This window comes from Ammospiza caudacuta, chromosome 18 (genome assembly GCF_027887145.1).
Source record: "Ammospiza caudacuta isolate bAmmCau1 chromosome 18, bAmmCau1.pri, whole genome shotgun sequence".
Taxonomy (NCBI): Eukaryota; Metazoa; Chordata; class Aves; order Passeriformes; family Passerellidae; genus Ammospiza; species Ammospiza caudacuta.
The window spans coordinates 3,782,572-3,807,262 of NC_080610.1; the positions used below are offsets into that span (position 1 = coordinate 3,782,572).

At 50.0% G+C, this 24,691-nt stretch overlaps 1 protein-coding gene across 1 annotated transcript; it reads left to right on the plus strand.

Annotated features, from left to right (window-relative positions):
* The first annotated feature begins 371 nt into the window (after window positions 1–371).
* On the plus strand, window positions 372–21,925 carry FBXO21 (F-box protein 21). Its single transcript, XM_058816648.1, has 12 exons — window positions 372–589; window positions 2,940–3,075; window positions 5,725–5,819; window positions 7,503–7,624; window positions 9,224–9,370; window positions 9,868–10,001; window positions 10,227–10,363; window positions 11,520–11,696; window positions 12,358–12,490; window positions 15,433–15,623; window positions 16,506–16,663; window positions 20,296–21,925. The coding sequence occupies exons 1-12, from the start codon at window positions 372–374 to the stop codon at window positions 20,472–20,474; spliced, it is 1,827 nt and encodes a 608-aa protein (XP_058672631.1). The 3' UTR covers window positions 20,475–21,925.
* The last annotated feature ends 2,766 nt before the right edge of the window (window positions 21,926–24,691 follow it).

Below are 24,691 nucleotides of genomic sequence, written 5' to 3' on the forward strand. Positions count from 1 at the left end.
ATGCGGTACCTTTTTGGCACCCCCTTTCCAGTACTGATCACACTGATTCGGTCCCTCTTTGGCGCTCCGTTTCCAATATTGATCACATTGATCCGTTTTTGGCACTCCGTGTCCAATACTGATCACACCAATGCGATCCTTTTTTGGCACTCCGTGTCCAATATAGATCACGGCGATGCGGTCCCTCTGTGCCCGCCGTTCCCGGTCCCTCTGTGCCCCCCGTGCCCTTTCCGTCCCCGCCGTTCCCGTCACTTGTCAGACGCTCCCTTGCCCGCTCTGCGCTCGCCGCCGCGGCCGCACTTGGCGGACGCTCCCCGGGCCGCCCCTCCCCGGAAGCGCCGGCGGCCCCGGAGCGCAGGTAAACAGCCAAGATGGCGGCGGAGGCCGCGGGCCCGGCGGGGCCCGGCACCGGTAGCGGCAGTGGCGGCGGGACGGGCCTGACGGATCTGCCGGGCGAGCTGCTGGAGCTCATCCTCTGCTGCGACGTGCTGGGCGCCGCCGACATCGGCCGCGTGTCCTGCACCTGCCGCCGGCTGCGCGAGGCGTGCCAGCCCCGCGGCAAAGTGTGGCGGGAGCGCTTCCGCCTCAGGTGGGCAGCGCCGCTCGGCCCGGCCCGCCCGGGCTCGGACGGGAGGGACCGGGAGGGAACGGGCAACGCCGATGGCCGGGCCGGCCTGGGAGGGTCGCGTGGGGCGGTGGAAGCGGCGCCGTCAGGGCTCGATCCCTTCGCGGTGAGCTCCGGCCGGGCCGGCGGTGGCACCGTGCGGGCACCGGGCGGTGCGGTGGGAGCTGTAAAGCCAACATTCCACCCCGTGCCACGGGCAGGGACACCGAGCACTGTGCCAGGCTGCTCCAGGTTTATCCAGCCTGGCCTGGAGCACCTGCGGGGATGGAGAGGCCACGGCTGGGCTGCTCCGAGGGTCCTGCAGGGCTCCCTGCCCTTCCAAATCCCCTGGGAGGGACCAGACTGAGCCTGCTGCTCTCAGGGGATCCTGCTTGGCCCGAGATCAGGTTTGTGGCCCTTTCCACACCAGAGCCCGTGGATCCCCCGCACTGCCAGGGCCAGCACGGATTGGCCTCCCTGAGCCCTCCAAAACTCCCAAAGCAGCAACCAAAACCCATCTCAGGCCTGATGCTGGACAGCAGAGAGGGGTTTCTGCCTGAGGGTTTGGGGAGAGCTGTTCTCACAGATCCCCAGTCCTTGGGATGGGGTTTTGCTGCTGTTCTGTTCCCCCAGGGGCTGTGCTCAGTGGAGCTGTGAATATTTTGGGATCAAGGGTGAGTGTGACACTGTGGTGCTGTGCTGGTCTCAGCAGTCCTGGGGGCAGCTCCCCTCATTCCTGAGGCTGTCCAGGCTCATGTCTTACCTGCTTTTGTCTGTGCTGGCACAGGAAAAGCAGCAGAATTGCTTTCCCTTGCTGCCAGTTGGCTCCTGAAATTCAGCTCAGCCCAAATGTGGGGATTGTTCTCTTTTCCCCCCCTTTTCACAGGGGTGAAAAAGCTGCTGAGGAATCACAGCTTCCCCCCTGCACCAAGCCATGGCTCTGGGGCTGACTTTCAGCAGTTGAGTGGCTGCAGTTCCTGCAAGTGTCAGCCTGGTTGGGATCCAGCAGCTGGAATGGGATGTGGTGGGTGATTGGCACACATTTCTCCCCTCCTCTCTCCTTGATAATGGAATTTTTGGCAGGAGGCTTCACCCTGACCTTGCCATCCTGGCTGGATTCCGTTGTGAGCAGTGGCAATTTCGTCTTTCCAGAATTCCCACCGTCCTTCCAAGCCATGAAATTCTCCTTTCTCACCCCAAAATAAAGGACTGTGATGGTTATTGTGAGGTGGCTGCATTTCAGCAGTAGCTGAAAGGCCAGGAATTCATCAGGAGAGAGGTTGTTATGTAATGTGAGGTTATTTGACTTTATTTTGTGGAGACAACTGCAGGGGAGTTTTATTATTAACCAGCAGTGAATACCTTCCAGGTGTGGTTTGGACACTGGTAATGATTATTATACAGGAGGAGTGATTTCTATATTTGGCAAATTAAATATATAAATATATATATATAACCTGAAAAGAGCCTAAGACAAAGGAAAATGTTTTGTATAAACCAGTAATAATGAACAGCATTTCAAAATGTGGAATAAATCCCCCAGCAAATGAAAAGAAACCCCTTTCTCTCAGCTTCATTTCCAAAATATTTCCATCTGTGCTGATTCTTGTTCATGTTTCTCACACAAGTGATCCTGGTGTCTTCACAGCAGCAGGAATTGCAGTGCTGGCACCTATTTTATGGCACAAAGCTGTGTTGTGCCAGCACACACCCACTTTATTCAGAAAGGTGCTGCTAACAGCCCCCAAAGCATGCCCTGAAGTTGGATTTTCAGCTGAACCTTGAAATTTTGAATAAGCTGTGAAATGTGTGGTCTTTGAGGCTCAGTAAAGGAGGTGTGAGGTGTTGTTTTTTTCAAACAATTATTTCTTGTCTCTTTTCAAACTGCAGAAGCATTTAGCTGTCACAATTTGACTCCAGGTTGTGTTTTCCTCCCCTAGATGTTGCCACCAGCAAGGGCAGTGGAGGGAGCTGTGTTTTTAATGAGCTCCCCGAGGTGGTAGGAAGAACACAGGACAGAGAATTCCCCTTCTGTTCAGTGCCAGGTTGGCTTCCTTCTTTGTGGTAAACTCTTTTAATTATAAAACTGAAGCATTTAGGATGTTTAGGCATTGAAATCCTGCAGTGGGAGCCTCCGAAGGCTTCAGGAGAGCTTGCTTTTAAATAATCATTAATGCACAGCTGCAGATGGGGAGTTGTGCTTTGATGTCTGAGGTAATTTAATCCAGTTGGAAGCTGGGCAGTGTCTGGGCTCTGTCTCAGCTCCTCAAATCGTTCTGGAGGTTCTCAGGGAGGTGAAATATTAATGCTGCTGTTGTTTTGTGTGTGTGTGCAGGTGGCCATCCCTGCTGAAGTACTACAGCCACAGTGACAGTGTCAGCTGGCTGGAGGAGTACAAGGCACGGCACAACGCGGGCCTGGAGGCACAGAGGATTGTGGCCTCCTTCTCCAAAAGGTTCTTCTCAGAACATGTAAGTCTTCCTCTCTTTGTGTGTGTGTGCAGCAGCACTGCCACCTGTCCAATAGAATCATTAATAAAATCATTAATTGGATCATTAAGTTGGAAAAGACCTCCAGGATCAAGTCCTGAACTGCGTTCCTCAGCACCACATCTTTGCATTTTCTGAACCCTTCAATGAACCTTTGAAAAGCCAGAGCTGACATTCCTAAATCCCCTCAGGAAAACAATTCCTGCCCCTCTGCAAGGAGAAGCTGAGAGCAGCACAGTGCAGGTGTCTGTAGGGCTGCTTGTGTTGGTCCCACAGCTTTATATGGACAGAAACCAGAGCTCAGAGAGGCTGAGGTTTCTCACAGCACCCTGGGATGCCATCTCAAGGACACAAAGAACATTACTACTATTATTGTTATTGTTATTATTCTTTCTGAAATGTTGGGGCTTGCAAATGATGCAGCCACAAGAGCCCATGTTCTACTTGTGTTGCTCTCACAGCTTTATCTGCTGGACAGAAACCAGAGCTCAGAGGGGCTGAGATTTCTCACAGCACCCTGGGATGCCATCTCAAGGACAGAGAGAACATCATCATCATCATTATTATTATTATTTCAGAAATGTTGGGGCTTGCAAATGATGCAGCCACAAGAGCCCATGTTCTACCCTTGATCTGCTGCCAGAAGGATTTGGGCTAAGCCCAGCACTGGTCCTTGCCCCAACCCAACAGCAGCTGCTGCCAGGAGATTTTCCTTCCAAGGGTCCAGAAAACTGAACTCCTTCAAAGGACAGCAATGGCACCACTTCCCTAAGCAGCTTGACACCCCTTTCAATTAATCAATTTTTCCTAATAACCCACCTAAACCTCCCCAGGAGCACCTTGAGGCTGTTTCCTCAGCACTGCCTGAGCATTCACATCACCAGGGTGTATTCTTCTCTAAAAATCCTTAAACCATTCAAAAGTTGTTTATTTCCCTTTTAAAAAATGTTTTTATCTAGTATTTATTATTATTTTTATTAGGAAAAGGTTCTTCTTCCCCCAGAGAGTGCTGAGCACTGCAAAGGCTCCCCAGGGCAGTGGGGACAGTCAGAGGCTGCCAGAGCTCCAGGAGTGTTTGTACAGCACTGCCAAGGATGTGATGGGATTTTGGGATGTCTGTACAGGGTCAGGAGATGAATTGAATGATTCTTGATAGCTTGGAACATTCCATGATTCCATAATAATTCAAATATTCACCATCATTGATTGTGATCAGTTCTTTTCATTAGTTTATCCTGCCCCTCTCTCCACATCACCTCAACTGTGCACTCAGAGATTTTTATATTTCCTGACTTTGTGTAAAAAGCTGAAACACAGCCAGAAGGGGAGAGAGTTCCAAATCCAGAGGTGTGTGGAGTGCACACACCCTGGGGTTGCATTCAGCCCTGAAAGCTCTTTGCTTTGTGCTGGGAGCTCAGCCCTGGCTCTGGGAATTGTGAAGGCCACAGGGTTTTGTTGACACAAAGCACAGCTGCTGTTCTCACTGCAGACCTTGTGCAAGGACAAGTTCTGAGAGCTGTCACAAGCCCTTTGAGCTCAGGAGCAAAGCACAACAGGGCCTCTCAGTTGCAAAGTGTGTTTTTGAAGTTCTCCAGCCAGCCATGACCCTGAAATGCTTCTGTGTTCAGTGGGGAGAAGGTGAAAATGTGGTGTCTCACTCTGATGTGCACATGAGGCAGGAGTTACTTGGCTCTTTGTGGGTTTTGGCAAGCTGTACAGCTGGGTCAGCCTGGAACTGTGTGAAATCAATATAAATACTGCCTGTGACTTTGGCTGAATTCAAAATCCCACACAGGAGCCACTAAACAGCCTCCCTTTTATGGCTGCTATGCAGAAGGAAGGCAGCAGGGCCAGGTGGGTGTTTGGTGTCTCCTGGCTGCTCTGTTCTGCAGCTGCCAGACATTTATCCATGGAGAATTGTCACAGCATGAACTGGGAGAAGTAGCTCCTGGATTCCTCCTGTTTTGATCACATATGCAAAGACCATGGAGAGACCATTAAGAAATACCCAAAGGCCTCATGATGAGAACCATCTCCTGTGGGGCCAGAAACTGCAGCTTGATTCCCTGCTCAGAGCTGAGAGGAGAAGGCTTTCAACCCATGCATGAGCCCATATCCTGTAGTGAAAAACTTGAAAGCCTATTTTTTTTTACAGTTCAGCCAAAGTTTAAAAAGTAATTCTGAATTCTGGAAGAAAATAGCAATTCTGAATATAGATGCAGAAGTGGTTGTTGCAAAAAATAAAGGCTCCTGTTCTTCATTCCTCCACCCAGGATGAATCTCCTGCACAGGGGGGTGTATGGAGGGGTTCAGTCAACCACAAGCAGTTGATTCTACCTTAAAATCACTTGCAGCTTGTGCCCATCCTGCATAAATGTGATTTTGCTGGTGCTGAACTCAGAATCACAGACTTAAATGCTGTAGAATTGGCCTGAAATTGCTAAGAATGTTCCTGGGGTTCTCAGTGGATTCATAAATCCATGAGTACAGACTGGGAGTATTTGGGGAGCATGAGGTTTTTAAGATCTTTAATAAATTGGGAGAAAAATGGATTAATTTGGTTTTGAGACTTTTTCTGAAGTTATGGGAGAATCTGTTGTGCTGTGCATGACTCCTTATCTGCTTTGGCAGGTGCCCTGTGATGGATTCAGTGACATTGAGACCCTGGGCTGCCCCAGCCATTTCTTTGAGGATGAGCTGATGTGTATCCTCAACATGGAAGGAAGGTAAGAGAGGGCTGAGAAATTGCAGAGATTTCCCTCTTTCCCCAGTTCCAGGAGAAAAATATCCTGGTTAGTGCCTGACCTCAGCTTCTGCCCTTGGTCACTCATTTAACAACACCCCAGCTTGCTGAGGCCTGATTTCACAGCAGATTGAGTATTTCCAGAGAAAACCATGGAAACTTTGTCCCACAAGAGGAGATCCTCTGGCTTTGTGGTGCTTTTTGTTGTTTGACAGCTCGAGGCATCTCTTGGGACATATCCCATGCACCCTCAGCTCTGCCTAAGCTGTTCCCATCCTCTTGTTCCTTTTTGATTTAAGCCTGGATCAGTTTGCTGAACTGATTTGCAGGATTAGGTCAGAGCACCAGAAGAAAGTAGAAATCCCTCAGGAATGCCACCATGAATCCCTGTACCCTGAAATTCCAGCTTTTTCTTTCCTTTTCTGAGCTGGGGTAGGTTGGTCCAATTTTTTGTCCCCAGAGAAGCAACTGAGTTGAATTCAGCCACTGCAAAATTTGCAGTTCTGTAAATTATTCAGCCAGGTGGTAAATAAAACTCGTGGGTTTTATCTGCCTGGGTAATGTCATCACCTTGATTAATACTGGGCAAGATGAGTATGTTTATTTGGAGGTTTTATTTGCTTTATTTGAAGGTTTTTCTGCTGGTACCTCCTACCCAGGCTGGTAGGTGTGGATTGATGTGATACAAAGCTGGATAAATGTCCTTAATGGGGCCTAATGGCCTTGATTAGAGGGACTGTTAATAGGGCTTGAAAAAACCCAACTGGAATGGCAATCATCTCATTTTTGCCTTTTCCCATCCATTTTATTGCCTTTTCTATTTGAGCTGGGCCTGAGCATCTCTCATTTGACAACTGGTTAAAAAGCTTTTGAGGCTTTGCACTGGCCAAATGCCTCCCCATAAAGCAGAATTGATGCTAATTACACCCTGATTAAGCTGTAGCCAGTGCCATTCAGGACCATTAGGCTAAATCATCTCCCTGGAAGATATCCCAATAAAGCAGTTGTCCCTATTGAGGATCCCAATTTATTGGAAGAAGATAAAATATGATGAGTTTTGATTGCCCTGCTGTCCAGGAGGATGGAGAGGCTTTAGAAAGTGATGGGGTTTTGCTGTAAAAAGTTTTGGAATTGTGTCATCTACAGAGCAACTGTTGATCTCCTCCTGCCTTTTCAGAGCTACAGAGTTGCTTTTCCTCTGGGGAATTTTGGTTTTCTTCTGAATACTATTGGACTGACATTCATGTCCCTCATCAATCCATTTTTAATGCTGAGAGGTTGCTTTAGGAGTGGCTCTGGAGAGATGCAGTCAGACAGAGGGTAATGTTTTATGAATAAAGTACAGGATTTTAATCAGATATTCCTGAGCTCCTTTAATTAGGATCTGTGTTGTTTCCCATGATAATGTATCTCCTCAAAAGGATGTATTGGTGATGGGAGATGATAGGAGCAATGTTTTGCAAGTTGTGTGTGGCTTTTTTGTGATAAATTCCTCTCAGCATTCCCCTTCTGGTTTGACTTTCAGTGACAGTGCTTGTTGAGAAAAACAATAACCCAAACTGTAATCTTGTATTAAAACTTAAACCACGTTTTCCAACTTAAACCAACTGTTCACCCTTCAAATACCTATTTAGAGCAATGCTTCCTCTTGTGTTTAACTGTGCAGGAAAGGTCTCACCTGGAAGTACTATGCAAAGAAAATTCTCTATTTCCTACGGCAGCAGAACATACTGAAGAACCTGAAGGAGTATCTGCAGCGCCCCACAGAGCGACAGTCCTTCCTGGAGGGTGAGTGCTTGGCACAGAGCCCCTAATGCCAGCTCTCCTTCCTGCTTTGACTTGTAAGGAGCCTGCCTTGCTCAGATCCAGCAAGCCCTTGCTTAATGACTCAGAGTTCAGGCTGGATTTTGGATGTGTCTGGAATCCTTCCCATCCCCGTTGCATCAAAATGTCAGGATGGCATCAGGTGCTGTCAGTGCTGTGTGCTTGAAAAATCACCCCTGGACAGCTGGGCTGAAGGCATAAAATGGTAAAACACTGGAATCTTGAACAAGGTGCTGAGAAAATGAGCTGGAGCTCGGCATCCTCATTACTGACATTGCTGCTGTGGCCCCTGGGCTGATTCCCAGTCAGTTCCCTGCTCTCCCCCTTCCCAGGAGCTCCTCAGATAAGGGCAGGGAGCAAGCAGAGGGAATTGTTGTAGCCTGAGCACTGGGAGTGTCTCAAGAATTGAGTGCTGGACTTTGGTGGGAAACAAATCCAAGTCACATGGTGGGAAGGCACTTACACCTGCTAAGAAAGAAAAAGCTCTTTCTTCTGCTTCTTCTGCTCTTCATGTCATCAGTCTGGTGGATTATTCTTTTTCTGTTTTCTGAATGGCTCAGAAGTTGCCTGGGGCTGTAGAAGAGTCCCTTCCTCTTGGTCCACACTCCAAAATATCCCTGAAAAAGGATAAAAGAGGCTGTAACACCAAAGCTGGTTCTTGTTAATGCAATAGGCATTGAAGAAGGGGCTGTTAGGGAAAGAAGGGAAAGCAAATTTGGCATTTTCTACAAAAAAACAAATTAATTATGAGACTTAGTCATGTGGGTCACAAATATGTGTGGTTTGTCTGCCATGAACGTGCCTTTGAAGCACCAGCAGGAAGTGTTTTGGGAATTTCAGCACAGGGAACACTTTGGGGGGACAAGAAGGAGACACAGGGCCCTGCTGAATTCCTTGATTTACAGACCAGTCATGGACATGCTGACAAAGCCATGTAGGAGGCTGGAAGAGGTATGGTCCATGCAAAATCCTTGCAGCTGATTCAAAAGATTGAAAAGAGGAGACTTTGGAAAGAGCAGTGATGCCAAGGAGAAGGTTCTGTGAAAAGGAAATATTTTCCTGGAGGGGCTTGGGCAGGAGGAATACAAAAGCTTCTCCTGTTCTGTGTTGTGTTAGGAAGATGGAGAGCAGGTGTGAAAGAGAAAAATGAATGTAGCTGATAAGGAAATGATGAACAAGGATGATATGGAGGATGTGACAGGGAGCAATCAGAAGTGAGGCAGGTTGAGTGAAGCTGGGATTGTTTCAGGCTCTGAATAAAAATCTCTGTACGTTGGGGCTGTGGTGTGAGCACAAAGCTGGTCAAGCCTGACCCAGCTGCACTCCTGCTCAAGGTACAGAAGCTTTTCAGCATGGTGGAGAGGGCAGTACTGAGTTCAGCTGGTAATTTCTCATGTCAGCTCACTCTGTGCATTTTGTGTATCCAGGAGATGACTGCAGGTTCACACACAGAGCTCTGCTGTTCTGCTGCAACCGCTCGCTGCATGCCTGGAATGCAGAGCAGGCTAAACCAAGCCAAGAAAAAACTCAAGTCCTGTTTCTTATGCAGTTTGTTTTTTCCAGGTGCTGTTTTGATTGATCAATACTGTAACCCCCTGTCAGACATCTGCCTGAAGAGTGTCCAGGCTCAGGTGGACGATATCACGGACAAAGTGCGCAAAGTGCTGCGGACCAAGAACCCCAGGCACCCCAGCTTGGCTTCCAAGGCAGGTACTGTACAGAAATGTGCCTTCCTGCAGAGCCTTCCTGCCCCTCTGCACAGCTGGAACAGCTGGGGAGTTGTGGCAGCTTAAAGAGCTGTTGTTTTTATCCCCTGGCAAACAAACTTGTGACATTTACTGAAGCCATCATTCAAGAAACAGCTGTTCAATAGCCCAGGGTTCAGTCCATCTGATGCTGAAAGAATTGGGAGGGGAATTCTATTTTTTTCCCATTTGTCTCTGGGAATCTTATTAGTCCTGTTATCTACAGCTGAGCTGTGGGACTGGGAAACAACCTCTTTACTGCCAATCTCAGAAAATAATCAGTAGAAAGGTGCATGTTTATCATCTCCAAAGGTCAGGCAGCATCTTGCTCCATGGTTTTACAAACACTGAGTAATTTCTGGCTTCCAAGGAGAGACTGAGCCTGCCCATGTGAAGATTTCATTGCATAAAGGTTGAGTGCTCTTGTTTTCTCAGTCTTTGTTTCACTGCATGTGTTTGCAGGAGAGGTTCTCATTCCAGAAGTGGAGCTTCAGAGGCAGGTGCTTGATGCCATGAACTGTGTCCTGTATGAGCAGCTGAAATACAAAGGAAATGAGCTGGATTACTACAATTCCCTGAATTCCTACATTCACCAGGTATGTGTGTGTCAGGCAAAAACTGGGAGGCTGCAAGGCTTGAAACACTTTATTTGTCTGAATGTAGCCAGACAAGTCATTCTCTGTGAAGAACAACTCTTAAATAAATATGTTACCCTTCAGTGCATATTCTGTCAAGTTGCATTTTCAGTTGTGAGATCAACCCTTGAAATTCGTGTTTTTCTTAAATCCTGCCTGTGTTTTTGTCACATTTTTCTCCCCCAGGTTTTGATCCGCAGGACAGGAATTCCCATCAGTTTGTCTGTGCTTTATTTAACAATTGCCAGGCAGCTGGGAGTCAAACTGGAGCCTGTCAACTTTCCCAGCCATTTCCTACTGCGGTGGTGTCAGGGGAAAGAAGGGTGAGTGACCTGCTGAACTCTGAAATTGTGCCCACAGTGACAAAAACCAGAACTTATTTACAGCTCCAGACCTGTGTGAGAGTGTTTAATTGTGTTCCATCTGCCTGTACAGAGGGAAAAATCAGATGTTTAGGAAAGTTTTCCTAGAACTCAGCTGCTGTGGCTGAATAATAACAGATTTCCTGCTCTAGACCTAGAGGAGAGTGTTAAATTATTTTGCACATGGAATTGTAACCTATACAGAGGGAAAAACCAGATCTTTAGGAAGGTTTTTCTAGAACTCAGCTGCTGCTGAATGGTAGCAGATTTCCTGCTCTAGATCTAGAGGAGAATGTTTCATCATTTTCCACATGGAATTATAACCTACACAGAGGGAAAAAACATGTTTAGGAAAGTTGTCCTAGAACTCAGTTCTTCTGCTGCTGAATGGTAACAGATTTCCTGAAATAATAGTACCCATGAGGTGATGGAAAAAAGGAAAGGTACCAGGTAGTCTCTGTTTAGGAGGGAGCTGAGAAATGAAGATTTTCCTAGAATTCAGTTCTGCTGCTGCTGAATAATAACAGATTTCTTGCTCTAGACCTAGAGGAGAATGTTTAATTATTTTCCACATGGAATTATAACCTATACAGAGGGAAAAAAAACATGTTTAGGAAAGTTTTCCTAGGACTCTGTTCTGCTGCTGCTGGATAATAACAGATTTCCTGAAATAACAATACCCTTGAGGTGATGTGAGAATTATGGAAAAGAGAGAAGGTACCAGATAGTCTCTGTTTAGGAAGGAGCTGAGAAATGAAGATTTTCCTAGAACTCAATTATGTTGCTGCTGAATGTTAACAAATTTCTTGCTCTAGACCTAGAGGAGAACATTTAATTATTTCCCACGTGGAATTATAACCTATACAGAGGGAAAAAACAGATCTTTAGGAAAGTTTTCCTAGAACTGCTGGATAATAACAGATCTCCTGAAATAATAATACCCCTGAGGTGATGTGGGAATTATGGAAAAGAGGAAAGGTACCAGGTAGTTTCAGTTCAGGAGGGAGCTGAGGAATGAAGGACACAGGTTGGAAGTGTTGAGGGAAGAACAGAAACGGCAAACCCTGCTTTACCACGAGACCCTGCTCACAGTTTGTGCTCTGTGTTACCTCCTCAGGAGCACAGATATTTTTGACTACACCTACATTGATGCCTTTGGGAAGGGGAAGCAGCTGACAGTGAAGGAGTGCGAGTACCTGATCGGGCACCACGTGACAGAGGAGTTCTATGGGGTGGTGACCTCCAAGGAGGTCCTGCAGCGCATGGTGGGGAACCTGCTGAACCTTGGCAAGAGGTGAGCTGAGGATCCAAACCCTGGGGAAAAGGAGCTGGGGTGCATTATCTGCATGTCCTTCCAAAAGGAGTCACTCATCTCATGAGGTCCTGAAAATTCCACGTGTCACAGGGCATTTTAATCACCTGCATCTGGGTGGAAACAAAAATATTTAGTGAAACAAGCTCCTCTCAAGAAAATAGACAAGATGTTTTATTTTCTCTGTGAAAAGCTGATAGGGACTGTCCACCTTGAAAACAGAACCTTTTTCTGTCATGTGGTAAGCACAACCCCCATATTCAAATGAGCATTTTCAGAGATCCTGTTGGTGTGTAGAACATCAAGTTTTGATTCCAAATCCTCCTGATAATCCCTTTCCTGAATATCCACAAACAGACTCCCAGGAGTGAAAGGATTGTTGTAGGTGTCAGGGGAACAAAAGGCTTGGAGAGTGAATTCTCTGACCCGGGAGAAGAGCAGTGGGTGGGAGGGCAGAGTTCAGTGATCAGGTGTGGAGTGCTTTTCCTTGCAGCAGGCTGATGTGGTGGGTGACAATCCCTGCTGGAATCACTGCTGTGAGCATGCTGGACCTGCAGCACCATTGTGGGAACTCCCCCTGTCCCTGGGAGTTCTGGGGACAGGGTTGCAGAGCCTCACAGGTGAATTTCCTTTCTGCTGGCAGAGAGAGCACTGACCAGTCCTACCAGCTCCTGAGGGACTCCTTGGACCTGTACCTGGCCATGTATCCAGACAATGTGCAGCACCTCATGCTCCAGGCCAGGTTGTACTTCCACCTGGGAATCTGGCCAGAAAAGGTACCTGGGCACTCAGGGGAATGCTCTGGGGAAGGCTGAGCACTATCAACACTGGGTTATTGATTTCTGGGCTATGTCAGCCTGCATTACAGTCTGCCACGATTTGTTTCTGTAATAAATGCAGTTGGAGGAGTTCTCACATTGCAGGGAATCAATTTGAAGCAGGGAGAGTGGATGATTCTTGGCTGTTTGTCCTGGGGGAGGCTTTGGAGCAGCTTTGAGTCATAATTTATGATTTACAGCTTGTCTTGTAACCAACACCGTGGACTGTGAGTTCTTAGAGCATCCTGTGCCTAAATTGTGGTAAAACTCCTGCTGGGCTGCTAGAAAAAGAACAATTACCTTCTCAGAAAACTTTAGAAAGTTATCTTTTATAAATAAAACCAAAGCTGTGCTCCCAACTTTGGCCACACAGTCTGTGGAAAAGCAGCTTGATATTCCTGTCCTTGGAATTCCTTTTACTTCAGGATAACAATTCCTGTTATCTTGGTAATGTGGGAAGGAAGGTGCTGAGATTTACAGGTTGTCTGGATCGTCCAAGGCTTTCACTGAATCAGGGAAGAGCCTGTAACTCAAAAAAATCTGATTTTTTTAGTGTGTCACTGCAACACAGAGGTTTTTCCTACTCAGAATTCCCTGTGCTGGTTCAGTGGAGCCTGTACCGATTCCATCTGTGAGGTTTGGGAAGGGGACAGGAATATTGGCTGGACAGCTGAGCAGAAGCAAAGCTCTTCCCACCAAATCAACTGGAACAGGATGCTGGAGAAGCTCCCTCCTTCCCTTTGAAGAGCAAACTTTGCTAAGCTTGGCCTTCCTTTCTTAAGGCAGCAAATTTTAGGACCAGCACCAAAAAATTGTGTATGAGAGGGACTCAGTGAGCTGGACATAAATAGGGAACACTGAAAGATCTTCCTGGCACTCAGGGCAGTTTGGAGAGCACCAGATTTGGATTTGCAGCCCCCCAGAACACAGAACCAACACCAGGGCTGAGTTTTACTGAGTTTTCCTGAGCTCTCTGCACCAGCTGCAATGGAAATGAGCAAATTTGGATTTTTCAGGACTGTATCCAGTTGTTCCAGGCTGTCAGGCAGGATTGCAGCTAAGCAGAGAGAATGCTGTGTCTGACAGGACACAATGTACCAGCTTTGACAGGAGCTGCCAGATTTATGGATGGCTTGGAAATCTAAAAAGTCCTGCAGAGCTACACTTCATGTTGCCCCAAATATTTGTAAATAACAGTAAATAAAACTCCCAAAAATCTCTGGCAGCTGGGGTTACTTCTTCCTATAGGATTTTTCAGGATTTTCACATCCTTCTTAATTCTTAATAGAATTAAAGTGGCCAAGAAGCCTGAGCTGTGTTTCTTCTCATGAATTACTCACTTGTCCTTTATTTAAATTGATTTTCCTCGATTTTTGGCTGCTGTTCATGCTGAACAGCCTGAGATTTCCATTCCTCTTCTGCTGCTGCTCTGAACTTAATGACCAAACCTATCATCAAGGAGACAATCCTTTTGCCATGTGCCAAAGTGTGACAGATTTTGGGACTTGAAGTATTTGATGTTGAGACAGATATCTGTCTTTTCTCATCATGTTTACATAACAGATTGGGGTTTTTTCCTTGCTTTTACCAAAAAATTTAAATTTGCTTTGCCTGCATCTCACAAACTCAGCAGCAGGTGCTCTGATGTTGTGCCAGAGGGTGTTGGGAGGCTGGAATTGTGGATGTGCAGACCTTGCTTTGTGTTTTTAGTCATCCTGAGACAAGCAGCTTTTCTGTCTTGTTCCATGGGGAAGCATCATGGAGGTTATTTCCATTTCTTCCTGTGCTGCCCTATTTTTGCTCCTCACAGACATGCTGAGAAGCTCTTTTAAGTTAAAATATTAGTTCTCAGGAGCACCAGAAGTCACATGGAATCACTTCCCAGCAGCATTTTTGGGACATTGGGAACTCATGACCAGAAACTTTGAGAGGTGCTCTGTGGGCACTAAAGAGGATATGATGAACTTGTGGGGCTGAGTTTTAAGGAGCTGCTGAGCTCTCCAGTGCCTTTCCTGAAGCTGGGAGCTTTACAAAGAGAAAAGGAGTAAGAACAGGCTGTGTGCAGGCTGAGCATGAAGCTGTGGCAGAGAACAGTGTGGAAGAGGTTGTGGCAGCTCTCAGGGCACTCACATGCAGCAGTACATCTGTATGTGTTTATGTCTGGGTCTGAAAAGAGAGCTGTCTGCTGAGGAAGGCAGGAGCCTCCCCTGAAATGGAAAATGCAAACCTGCTGCCTCCAAACTGTTGTAATTTTGAAATTAAGGGGCTCTCAAGCAAAGGTATGGGAATAGGTTCTTTACTAGGAAAATTAAAAATACAAATGCAATAGTACAAACAAAAAAACAACAGTGACAGAGTCAGAATAGGAGCTGACCCCCTGTGTGTCAGGGAGGTGTCCCAGCCCCATCCCATGGGGGCTCAGCCCTCCTGCAGTGCCAGCTGTGGCTCTGCTGCAGCAGGGATCCTGCACAAGGGGGGAGTTTTCCTCTGCAGCTCCAGGGCTGCTGCAGATGGGCCTGGGCTCCCTCTGGCCATGCAGGGCAGCAGAAAGCTGCTCCTCTGGCAATGCAGGGGGCAAAGGCTGCTGTGCTGTGCCAGGCTCAGATTGGATCCAGGCAGGAATGCTTGGCTCCTCCCCTGGGCACAGCATCTCCCCATGGGATGCTGGGATTGGATCAGCCCTGCAGGGACACTCAGTGGCCATGGACAGCAGAGATCTCCTGGAGGGAGGGTTGGCTGTGGGAGAGATAAAGAAAAAACTGCCCATGAACAGCAGAGACCTGCCCCAGCTCTGACAGATGGCAGTGGAATACACAGTTACATCTTCTAACCTAACACAGTTTATAAGTTGTGCTGCTGCAGGGAGATGTCCTGACCCTGTTTTTGCTGTGGTTTGGAAGGTCCTGGACATCCTGCAGCACATCCAGGCCCTGGACCCATCCCAGCATGGAGCTGTGGGGTACCTGGTGCAGCACACCCTGGAACACATCGAGCGGCGCAAGGAGGAGCTGGGCCCCGAGGTCAAGCACCGCTCGGATGAGAAGCACAAGGAGGTTTGCTTCTCCATTGGGCTCATCATGAAACACAAGAGGTGAGCTGGGAGCATTCCCCAGAGTCAGCTCTGTAGCAGCAGAGCAGAAGGGTTTGAGCTGACAGCACTGGGATGTGGTTAATGCCAAGGAGGAGTGGGAAATGCCAGGCACGTGCGTCTGTCCCATGCAGGAAAATGGGGGAGGCTCTGGGAGTGCCTGGGGAGAGCAAATGTTTGCACTGCAGAGAGCCTGACTTGTCTGAGTCATCCTCTGTCACACGGGTAACATCCCACAGCACAGAGCTCTCCAGGAAACAGCAGCTTAATGAGGGACTGTGCCACGGAGTCAACTTCAGAATCTATTCTGATATTCCCAGGACAGTTTGTGGATGTTTCCCTGCACTCTCATTCCCTGTTCTGCCTGCACTGTGTTGCTTTGGCCACGCCTCTGACTCCTCAAGACATCCAGAGCATATTTGAGGGGTATCAGCAGTGATAGTTACAGCACCTCACACTTAACCCCATGAATATTCTGTAAATAGTGATGGCTTTGTTCTCAGTGTTGAGGTTGCCATGTCTGTGTGATGAGCACAGAAGTAGTTGCACAGCCCAGCAGGGTGGTTGATCCTTCCTTATTTCTTCCTTCCTCTTCTGGCTGCTGACTTCCAGGCTCTTTGCCATTCTCTTTTCTTGCTCACATTTGGTTTTCCTTTGTCTTCAGCTGTTTATTCCTGTCTGTTTATCCAGCCATTCAAAGTCACTTCCCTCCACCTCAGAACACAAACACAAAGTCTTTCTGAATTGTTTTTTTCTCCCTCTTGCTCCTCTCCTCCTTGTGCCAGCTCTCAGGAGGTTCCTATCCTGTTTGTGCTCTGTTAATCTCGAGGAAAAAGAGCTGGCTCTGGAGTCCCCACAGCCTTTGTGTGCAATTTCTTGACTCAGGTATGGCTACAACTGTGTGATTTATGGCTGGGACCCTGCCTGCATGATGGGCCACGAGTGGATCCGGAACATGAACGTGCACAGCCTCCCCCACGGCCCCCACCAGCCCTTCTACAACGTCCTGGTGGAGGATGGCTCCTGCAGATATGCTGCCCAAGGTGAGCAGGGGCTCCTGTGGGCACTCTCTGCCCACATCAGGACAAAAGGATGCTTCAGTGATTAATTAAGTGTGGTTAATGAAGCTTGTAAAGGTGGAGGTAGGAAGGAAATGATCCTGAGTCATGGCCTGCTCTGTTTGCTCTCCATGAAGTCAGCACTGCTGGGCTGGCCATGAAAACTCACTCTGGTGTGGTCTCCTCTTGCCCCACGAGGGTTTTGGACACTCTAATGGTGTGAACCTTGATTACTGCTTTGGGAGAAATAATTCAGCTTCTGCTGGAGGCTGAAGGTCAGTCAGCAGCTCCTGACAGCTGTGCCTTGCACAGGACCTGGAAATGGATTTAGTGAGGGGTTGTGGCCAGGACATGGTTCTGGCCACTGTCACATGCCAGGATCCCAGGGGACACAGGTAACCTGGCTGTGAGTGCCAGCTTTAACCAGAACAAAAATGAATGTCTCTTCACAAGTGCAGGGAGGTGTAGAAATCTCAATGTCACATGTGTTTTATGCAACAAACCATAAGAGGAAGCTCTTGTCTGGTGGTCAGAGTGTGTGGTTGGGACACAGGAAGAACTGTTGAACTGAGCTTCTGAAGAAAATTACAAAAGAGAAGCACATATGTGACTCTGTACATTGGAAAAATGTTCATTTGCCTCATGTTTGTGTTCCCCCTGTGACAGGGAGGTCCCATCCAGGCAGGGCAGCTGCACAGCCAGAGTGTGTTTGGCTAAGGGAAGATGTGGAAGCTGCTGGAGGGACAATGCTGACCAAAATGCCCTTTCCCTGGGTGCTCCTCATGTTCTGTCCCCTGAGTGTGACAGGAGGTGTGACAAGAGGTGCTTTTACAGGCAGGGACACTCCTCCCTCTGTAGATCTAAAGTGCAGGTGTTTCCCACTGTCCTGAAATTGGCTTTTTTATATTCAGAAGTCCAGAAAGATGAAGTGGCAAATTCTGATGGCTCAGATCAGGCAGGGCTTGGCCTCAGAGAGTCTTAAACTCATGTGCCATGAGTTGATATTAAAATGTGCATCTTGGTAATTACCTAATCAGGTAATTGTCCCCAGTGCTGCTGGGGCTGAGTCATCACTTATCTTGTGTCTAATGATGTTTAAACAAACAGAACCCTGTCTGGTCCCACAGTTCTTGCAGGGTAGGCTGTCACTGTTATCTCTGTGTAGGAGACACTGCTATCACTGCATCTCTGTGGCCTGCAAGAGTTCTGATACTGCTGGGGAGAAGTGAAGGGTTTGTTCTTGCTGCTATTGATATCCCTTCTAAAACATCCTCAGATCATTTGGGAAGGATTATTTCATATCCTCCTGACCTGACTCTGGGGAGGGAGGAGAGATTTTGCTGAAAGAATCCTAAACAAATCCTCATGTGGAGTTTAATTTAACCAGCTCAGAAATAACCCCAAGCTTATTATAGATAAATGTACCTCAGTTTGAGGCCTTCCTGTAAATCTGTGGGTTGAGTGCAGTTAATTCCAAACTGCTGTGTTCTTCAGGGAGTTTGGTACCTGTCCACTCTTGTCTATGTTTTGTTTGCTTTGTGACAGCACAAGAGGGAGATCTGTGGCTCAAAACTGCTTGTCAGCACCTTTGGGAGGCTCCCACCTTGTGCTGAACTCGCCTGTGTCAGCCTGTTCCCCTGCCAGCTGCTGTTTTACCCCTGCAGCCTCATCCCTGCAGCCCCCATCCCTGCAGCTCCTGAGCACAGCTCCATCCCTGCAGCTCCCCATCCCTGCAGCAGCTCCATCCTTCCAGCTCCCCATCCCTGCAGCTCCATCCCTGCAGTTCCTGAGCACAACTCCATCCCTGCAGCCCCATCCCTGCAGCCTCATCCCTGCAGCTCCATCCCTGCAGCAGCTCCATCCCTGCAGCTCCTGAGCACAGCTCCATCCCTGCAGCCCCATCCCTGCAGCTCTCCATCCCTGCAGCCTCATCCCTGCAGCTCCATCCCTGCAGCTCCATCCCTGCAGCTCTCCATCCCTGCAGCTCCATCCCTGCAGCTCTCCATCCCTGCAGCTCTCCATCCCTGCAGCTCTCCATCCCTGCAGCTCTCCATCCCTGCAGCTCCATCCCTGCAGCTCTCCATCCCTGCAGCTCCATCCCTGCAGCCTCATCCCTGCAGCTCCATCCCTGCAGCTCCATCCCTGCAGCTCCCAGCTCAGCTCCCAGCTCAGCCATGCTGCTGCAGAGCACTCAGCAGTGCAAATTGTTTTTCCGCAGTGGTGCAGTATCCAGAAAGGTCCTTTGCAAGCCTCTAGGACTGCACCAAGCTGCTGAGGCATGGAAAGCTCTGGTGCTGCTGGCTGCACACCCTGGTGTGCAGCAGCTTCAAAGAGCCTGCATGGATTAATAGGAATTTTCTGTTCCCACTAATGAACTGGATTTCAGAGACAGATTATTCCTGAATGACGTTCCCTGCACCCCAGCTCGTTCTGCCCTGCCCAAAGTCAGTCTTTGATCCTGATGCAGCTTTTTTTTTCCCTAGCTAATACTACCTGTTTTATCTGGCACTGTGCTGGAAAAAAATGACATCATTTGGGGAGTGCTGCAGGCCTCCAGCCTGTGGGATTTACTCCCAGTCCCTGCTCTGCACTGACACTGCAGAGCAGAGCAGCCCTTGGGGTTCAGTGTTCAGGGGACACCTTTGGGGTTCAGGGAGCACCTTTTGGGGTTCAGCATTCATGGGTCACCTTTGGGGTTCAGGGGGCACCTTTGGGGTTCAGCGTTCAGGGGACACCTTTGGGGTTCAGGGGGCACCTTTGGGGTTCAGTGTTCAGGGGACACCTTTGGGGTTCAGTGTTCACAGATCACCTTTGGGGTTCATGTTCAGGGTTAACCTTTGGGGTTCAGGGGGCACCTTTGGGGTTCAGCATTCAGGGGTCACCTTTGGGGTTCAGGGGCACCTTTGGGGTTCAGTGTTCAGGGGACACCTTTGGGGTTCAGTGTTCACAGATCACCTTTGGGGTTCATGTTCAGGGTTAACCTTTGGGGTTCAGGGGTCACCTTTGGGGTTCATGTTCAGGGGTCACCTTTGGGGTTCAGTGTTGTTTAACTCTTGTGCCTAATCAGGTTTTCTGGAGGAAAGAAGCTACTGTGGGAAATATTAAATGTGTCCTTCTTAGGGTTTATCACTGGGGAACTTTGGATTTAGGGAAGTTTGTTTTGCTGGAGGCACAGGCTGGGCTTTGGCATGGTGGAAACACGAGCTGAGGGAGGAAGGTGGGCTCACCTTGGAGCATTTGAGGGGGATCTCTCCTCAAACAGATCCCCCCAGGGCTGTGAGGGATTGAGGGTGCAGAGCTCACTGCAGCAGCTTCTCCCCATGCTTACAGCTGAGTCCTGTGACCAGCAGAGTGGGAGCAGCACCCTGCTCCTCCAGCCCAATGCCAGGCAATCCAGGCACAAACCAGTTGCCATGTCCCTGGTGAGTGGGGCCATCAGGAGTGAGGCTCTGTGAGCGCTCACACTGACCTGCTCTGCCCATTTTCCTGCATTAGGGTATTTTTTCCTTTCACGCACCAGATTTGGTGTTTCTAGAGACACAAACAAAGCCTGAGAGATGCCCAGGGTTGTGCCCTGCTGTTCTGTGGGGGTAACTGCTGCTTCCCTTCCCTGGCAGAGAACCTGGAGCACAACTCTGAGCCTCGGGAGATCCCTCACCCCGACATCGGCCGCTACTTCTCCGAGTTCACCGGCCTGCACTACCTGGCCAACACCGAGCTGGAGATCCGCTACCCCGAGGATCTGGAGCTCACCCGAGCCACGGTGCAGAAGATTTACAGCTCAGGGAAGGAGTGAGTGCCAAAGGCAGCCTGGGGACAGAAGCAGCTGGAGTGTAGCTTTACCCTCTCTGCAGAACTTGCGTGGGAAGCAAGTTTGGTGACAATCCTTTGGCTTAATGCATTGAAAACTGCACTGAACTTGGAAACTGGTGCTACAGCATCTTCCCGTTGTCTGCCTGGCCCAGGGGCACGGGGACACTTTGGGACTTGAGGCCCAGCAGGAGGATCTTGCAGGGACAGCTGTGCCAGGAGCGTTGTCCTTGGGAAGGATCTGCACATTCTGCTCCTTCTGTGGTGGCCTTAGGGTCAGCACAGCATGATCCTGGTGTGGAATATGGAGGAATCTCCTCTTCCAGAGAAGGAAGTGGCTTGTCCTGGCAGTATTTTTGTTTGGCTGTGTCTGTCTGGTTTGGTTTGAGTGTGTATCCCATGCAGGCAATAGTTTTTAAAGTCTCTCACGTTTTGTCGTTGTCTTCTCCGGTCTGAATTTCTGGGTCGGGTATTGCTTCACCTCTGTAGTCTGATTGTTTCTAGAGCTACTGTTCCAATCCTGAATATCCTCCTGGGCCTGGCAATATCCTCATGGGCCTGGGAAGGAGCTCCAGCCACAAAACCAGCAGCAGTGAGGCTGGTGAGCAGTGCTGACCCCGGGGCCAGGTGGCCACCTCACCAACAGCAGAGACTCCAACAGCAGAGGAGGAGCTCCTGGCCCTTTCCATGCCTGCTGAACACACCCAGCCCATGTCCTGACCTTGTTCTTCACTCTGTCCATCCTGTGTGTCCAAGGTGGGATCTGTGGCACAGCCATGAGTGCTCCCAGAGGAGTTGGAGCCTCTGCTGGGACCTTGAGTGACTTGGATGGATGCGGAGCTGCCGCTCGCTGCCATCCCCAATTTTTTTTTTCCAATAGGTATTTATGCAATACATGGAATGATGACTGGAACCTGGCCATCCCTGGAGTCAGCCAAAGCACTATGGAAGCAAGATGTTAATTGCTGCAGCTTGAGGCCTTCTACCTTCTTGCCAAAAGAAAACTGATTCTAGGGGGGTGCAGGCTTGGCTGCCTACAAGGGAAGAGCTTTAGCAGCTCGAGGCACATGACTTTTAACCTTGACTGAAAGGCCCAGACAGAACCACTGCAGAAGAGGTTTTCCTCTGGGCTCAGGGGCTGTGGGGTGCAGAGTGACACAGTGTTTGTGCATATCTTTGTGGTTTCTGAAGCAATGTGTGTAGAGTAGCTGCAGCTCGTGTCTCCTGTCACTGTCCACTTGCAACACAGTAATTCTTCTCTCTGAGCTGACAATTAGGGCCCTGTAGAGGTAGGTGGATGCTCTTTAGTCTCTTATGCACTACAGGTATCTCCATGTGGAATCACAGCCCTCCTCTCCAGCAATGCCTGCCCTGCATGTCACCTCCTGCAACTCTGAGCACTGGTTTGCTGTGGAAATAAATGCTGAGAGCCCAGCACTTTGGTGGTGGTGGTCTGCAGGGATCTGGGGCTCCAGGAGGAGCAGCCTGTGGGGAGAGAGTGAGGAATGCTGAGGGGGCTCTGCTCCAAGCAGAACTCTGTCTTCAGAGAGTCAGAATCCAGAATGGTTTGGGCTGGAAAGGACCTTAAAGCTCCTCTTGTTCCATGGGCAGGGACACCTTCACTATCCCAGGAACCTGGAGGGGGAGGAGTTCCCATGGTGAAGCAGGGTAGGGAATCCTCAGGCAAAAAACCTGAAATTCCATCTCTTGTTCTTGAGGGTTGGAGCAGGCCCCAAACCTCCAACCCACTGTGAAAGCAGATCCCAAAAGATTCCTGGCAGGGATGCAGGGTTGGGAGTGGGGCTGGTGAGTCCCAAGGTGGCTGAGAAGGGGCAGAGCAGGGCTTGGGCTCCCCATTCCCATTCCCAGCAATATCCTGGGGGTTTGTGCTCCTTTCTGTTGCCACCTGGGCCTCTCTGCAGTGCTCCCAGGGAATTGCAGAGCTCACAGGAGCCAGACAGTTTCCCTGGGAGCTGGCCAGTGCCTGCCAACCCGCCTGGGGAGCTGCTGGGTGCTTCAGGGTCCCAGAGCAGCCAGCAGAGCCCTTTCTGTCCCTCTTTTGGGTCACTCTGTGCTCATACCCTGGCCCAGGAGGAAGTGTGGGAGCTGTTGCTCACCACAGACTGGGCTGCAGAGGGGTTGGGTACTCAGGGACAAACCCTGGAACTAAATCCTCATCCTCTGGCAGGAGTTTTTGGAGGGGCTGTGACCTCAGGCAGCTCTGCCTGCTCTGGGTGCTGCCCACATCCACACCTGGGCTGTGGGTGTTGTGTCACCCAGAGCACCAACCCGGCCTTGGAGGTGCCAAATTTGGAAAGATTGGGCTGAAAATTTGGAAATACTGATTCAATGTGTTTTCCACACAGCCAAGTCAGATTTTGGGGTTTGACACAAACCCAAAGGGAATGCTGAGTTCCCTTGGTCTCCCATTTGGTACAGGTGCACCCACTGCCTCCAGTGCTGCTTGCCCTGGGTGGAATCTGGTCCTGGGGAGGAGAAACTCCCCTGTGAGCTCCTGCTGCTGCGGGAGGCCTCAGCCCAGCATCCAGGGTGGCCAGGAGAGCTGGAATCCTCCAGGATACATCCAGGGAAAGCTGGAAACCCCCAGGATACATCCAGGGAAACCTGGAAACCCTCAGGATACATCCAGAGTGACCAGGGAGAGCTGGAATCCACCAGGACACATCCAGGGTGGCCAGGGAGAGCTGGAATCTCCCAGGACACATCCAGGGTGACCAGGGAAACTTGAAAAACCCCAGGATACATCCAGGGTGACCAGGGAAAGATGGAAACCCCCAGGATAGCTCTGTGTCCATGCTGGAACAGCCTGGGTTCCCACAGGCTGCACATCCAGGGCCCAGCACTGTGGGAACACCTCTGTGGGATGCTGGGGTGGCATTTGGGGTTTGCCTGTGCCCCTCCCCTCCTGGCAGGGCAGGCACTGTCACCTTTTCCCCAGGGGGACAGCAGTGGATCCCAACAGCTCCTTGTGTCTGTGGTGATGTCTGGCTCCGTGGTGTCCATGTTAAAGGTGGTGCTGATGCTGTCCGTGGGGATCTGTCTGTCCTGTCTGTGTGGAGCTCTCCTGTGTGGCTTTCTGGAGAAGGTGGAATTGCCTCTCCTCTGTCCCACAAGGTGCAAAGCCAGGCCACGTCTCTCCTGTCCTTGGGAGCAGGGGCTGAATTCCCTGCAGTTCATGCCCTTCCCTTCTTCCCTTCATGTCACAGCCACCCATCCTGGGGACAGAGCAGCCCCGGTGCTGGCATGTGACAATCCAGGGGGTGAAGGGAAAAATCCAGACTGGGGCAAGAGGAGGCTGGGAAGGGGCAGAAGCCAGGAGTGCTCCCTGTCTGGGTGGTGAGGGAAAGCCAGGGCTGGGTCCGGGCTTTGCCACTGGGTGCTGGCACTCAGGGGTGTGCCCAGGCAGTGCCAATCCCAGGTAATGGCATTCCTGAGCAGTGCCAACCCAGGACAGTGGAATTACCAGGTAATGGCATTCCAGGGCAGTTCCATTCCCATCCAGTGCCATTCCCAGGTAATGGCATTCCCAGGGATCAGTGCCATTCCTGGGCAGTGCCATTCCCAGGGGCAGTGCCATTCCCAGGGGCAGTGCCATTCCCGGGCACTCTCCTGGGCGCAGCAGCATCCCCGGGAGGTTTCTCCACCCTTGGAGGCCAAGCTCTGGCTGTGCTGCTTCTCCATGCCAGGCTGAGGAGCTGCCGGTGCCCTCCAGCAGCCAAGGGACAGGGAGGGGACAGCTCCTGGATCCTCTGGGGAAACTTTTCCAACGCCTTTGGAGCCATCCTGGCATGCAGGGACACTGAGAGCAGCCTGGCACAGCCGAGGGCAGGCACTGAGGCCTCTGACAAACCATGGCAGTTTGTCTCCAGTCTTTGCAGGAAAACCCAGCCCCAGGAGTGTCCAGACCAGCCGGCCCTGCCTGGGCCAGGGAGAGCTGTGGGGGCAGGAGGATGAGAAGGAAAGGGCTGTTCTGGGCTGGAGAAGGATCTCTGGGATCTCCTGGTCCCTTCCAGGCCACCTCCACCTGCACCCCAGCTGGCTGCAGGTGCTGTCCTGGCCCGTTCTGGGCATCTCAGGGATATCCCAGGGATATCCCAGCTCTGAGGGCCCTGCCTGGCTCTTCCCCCACGGGGGACACGGGGACTGTTGGCAGGGACAGAGTGCTGCATTTATTTCCCACCT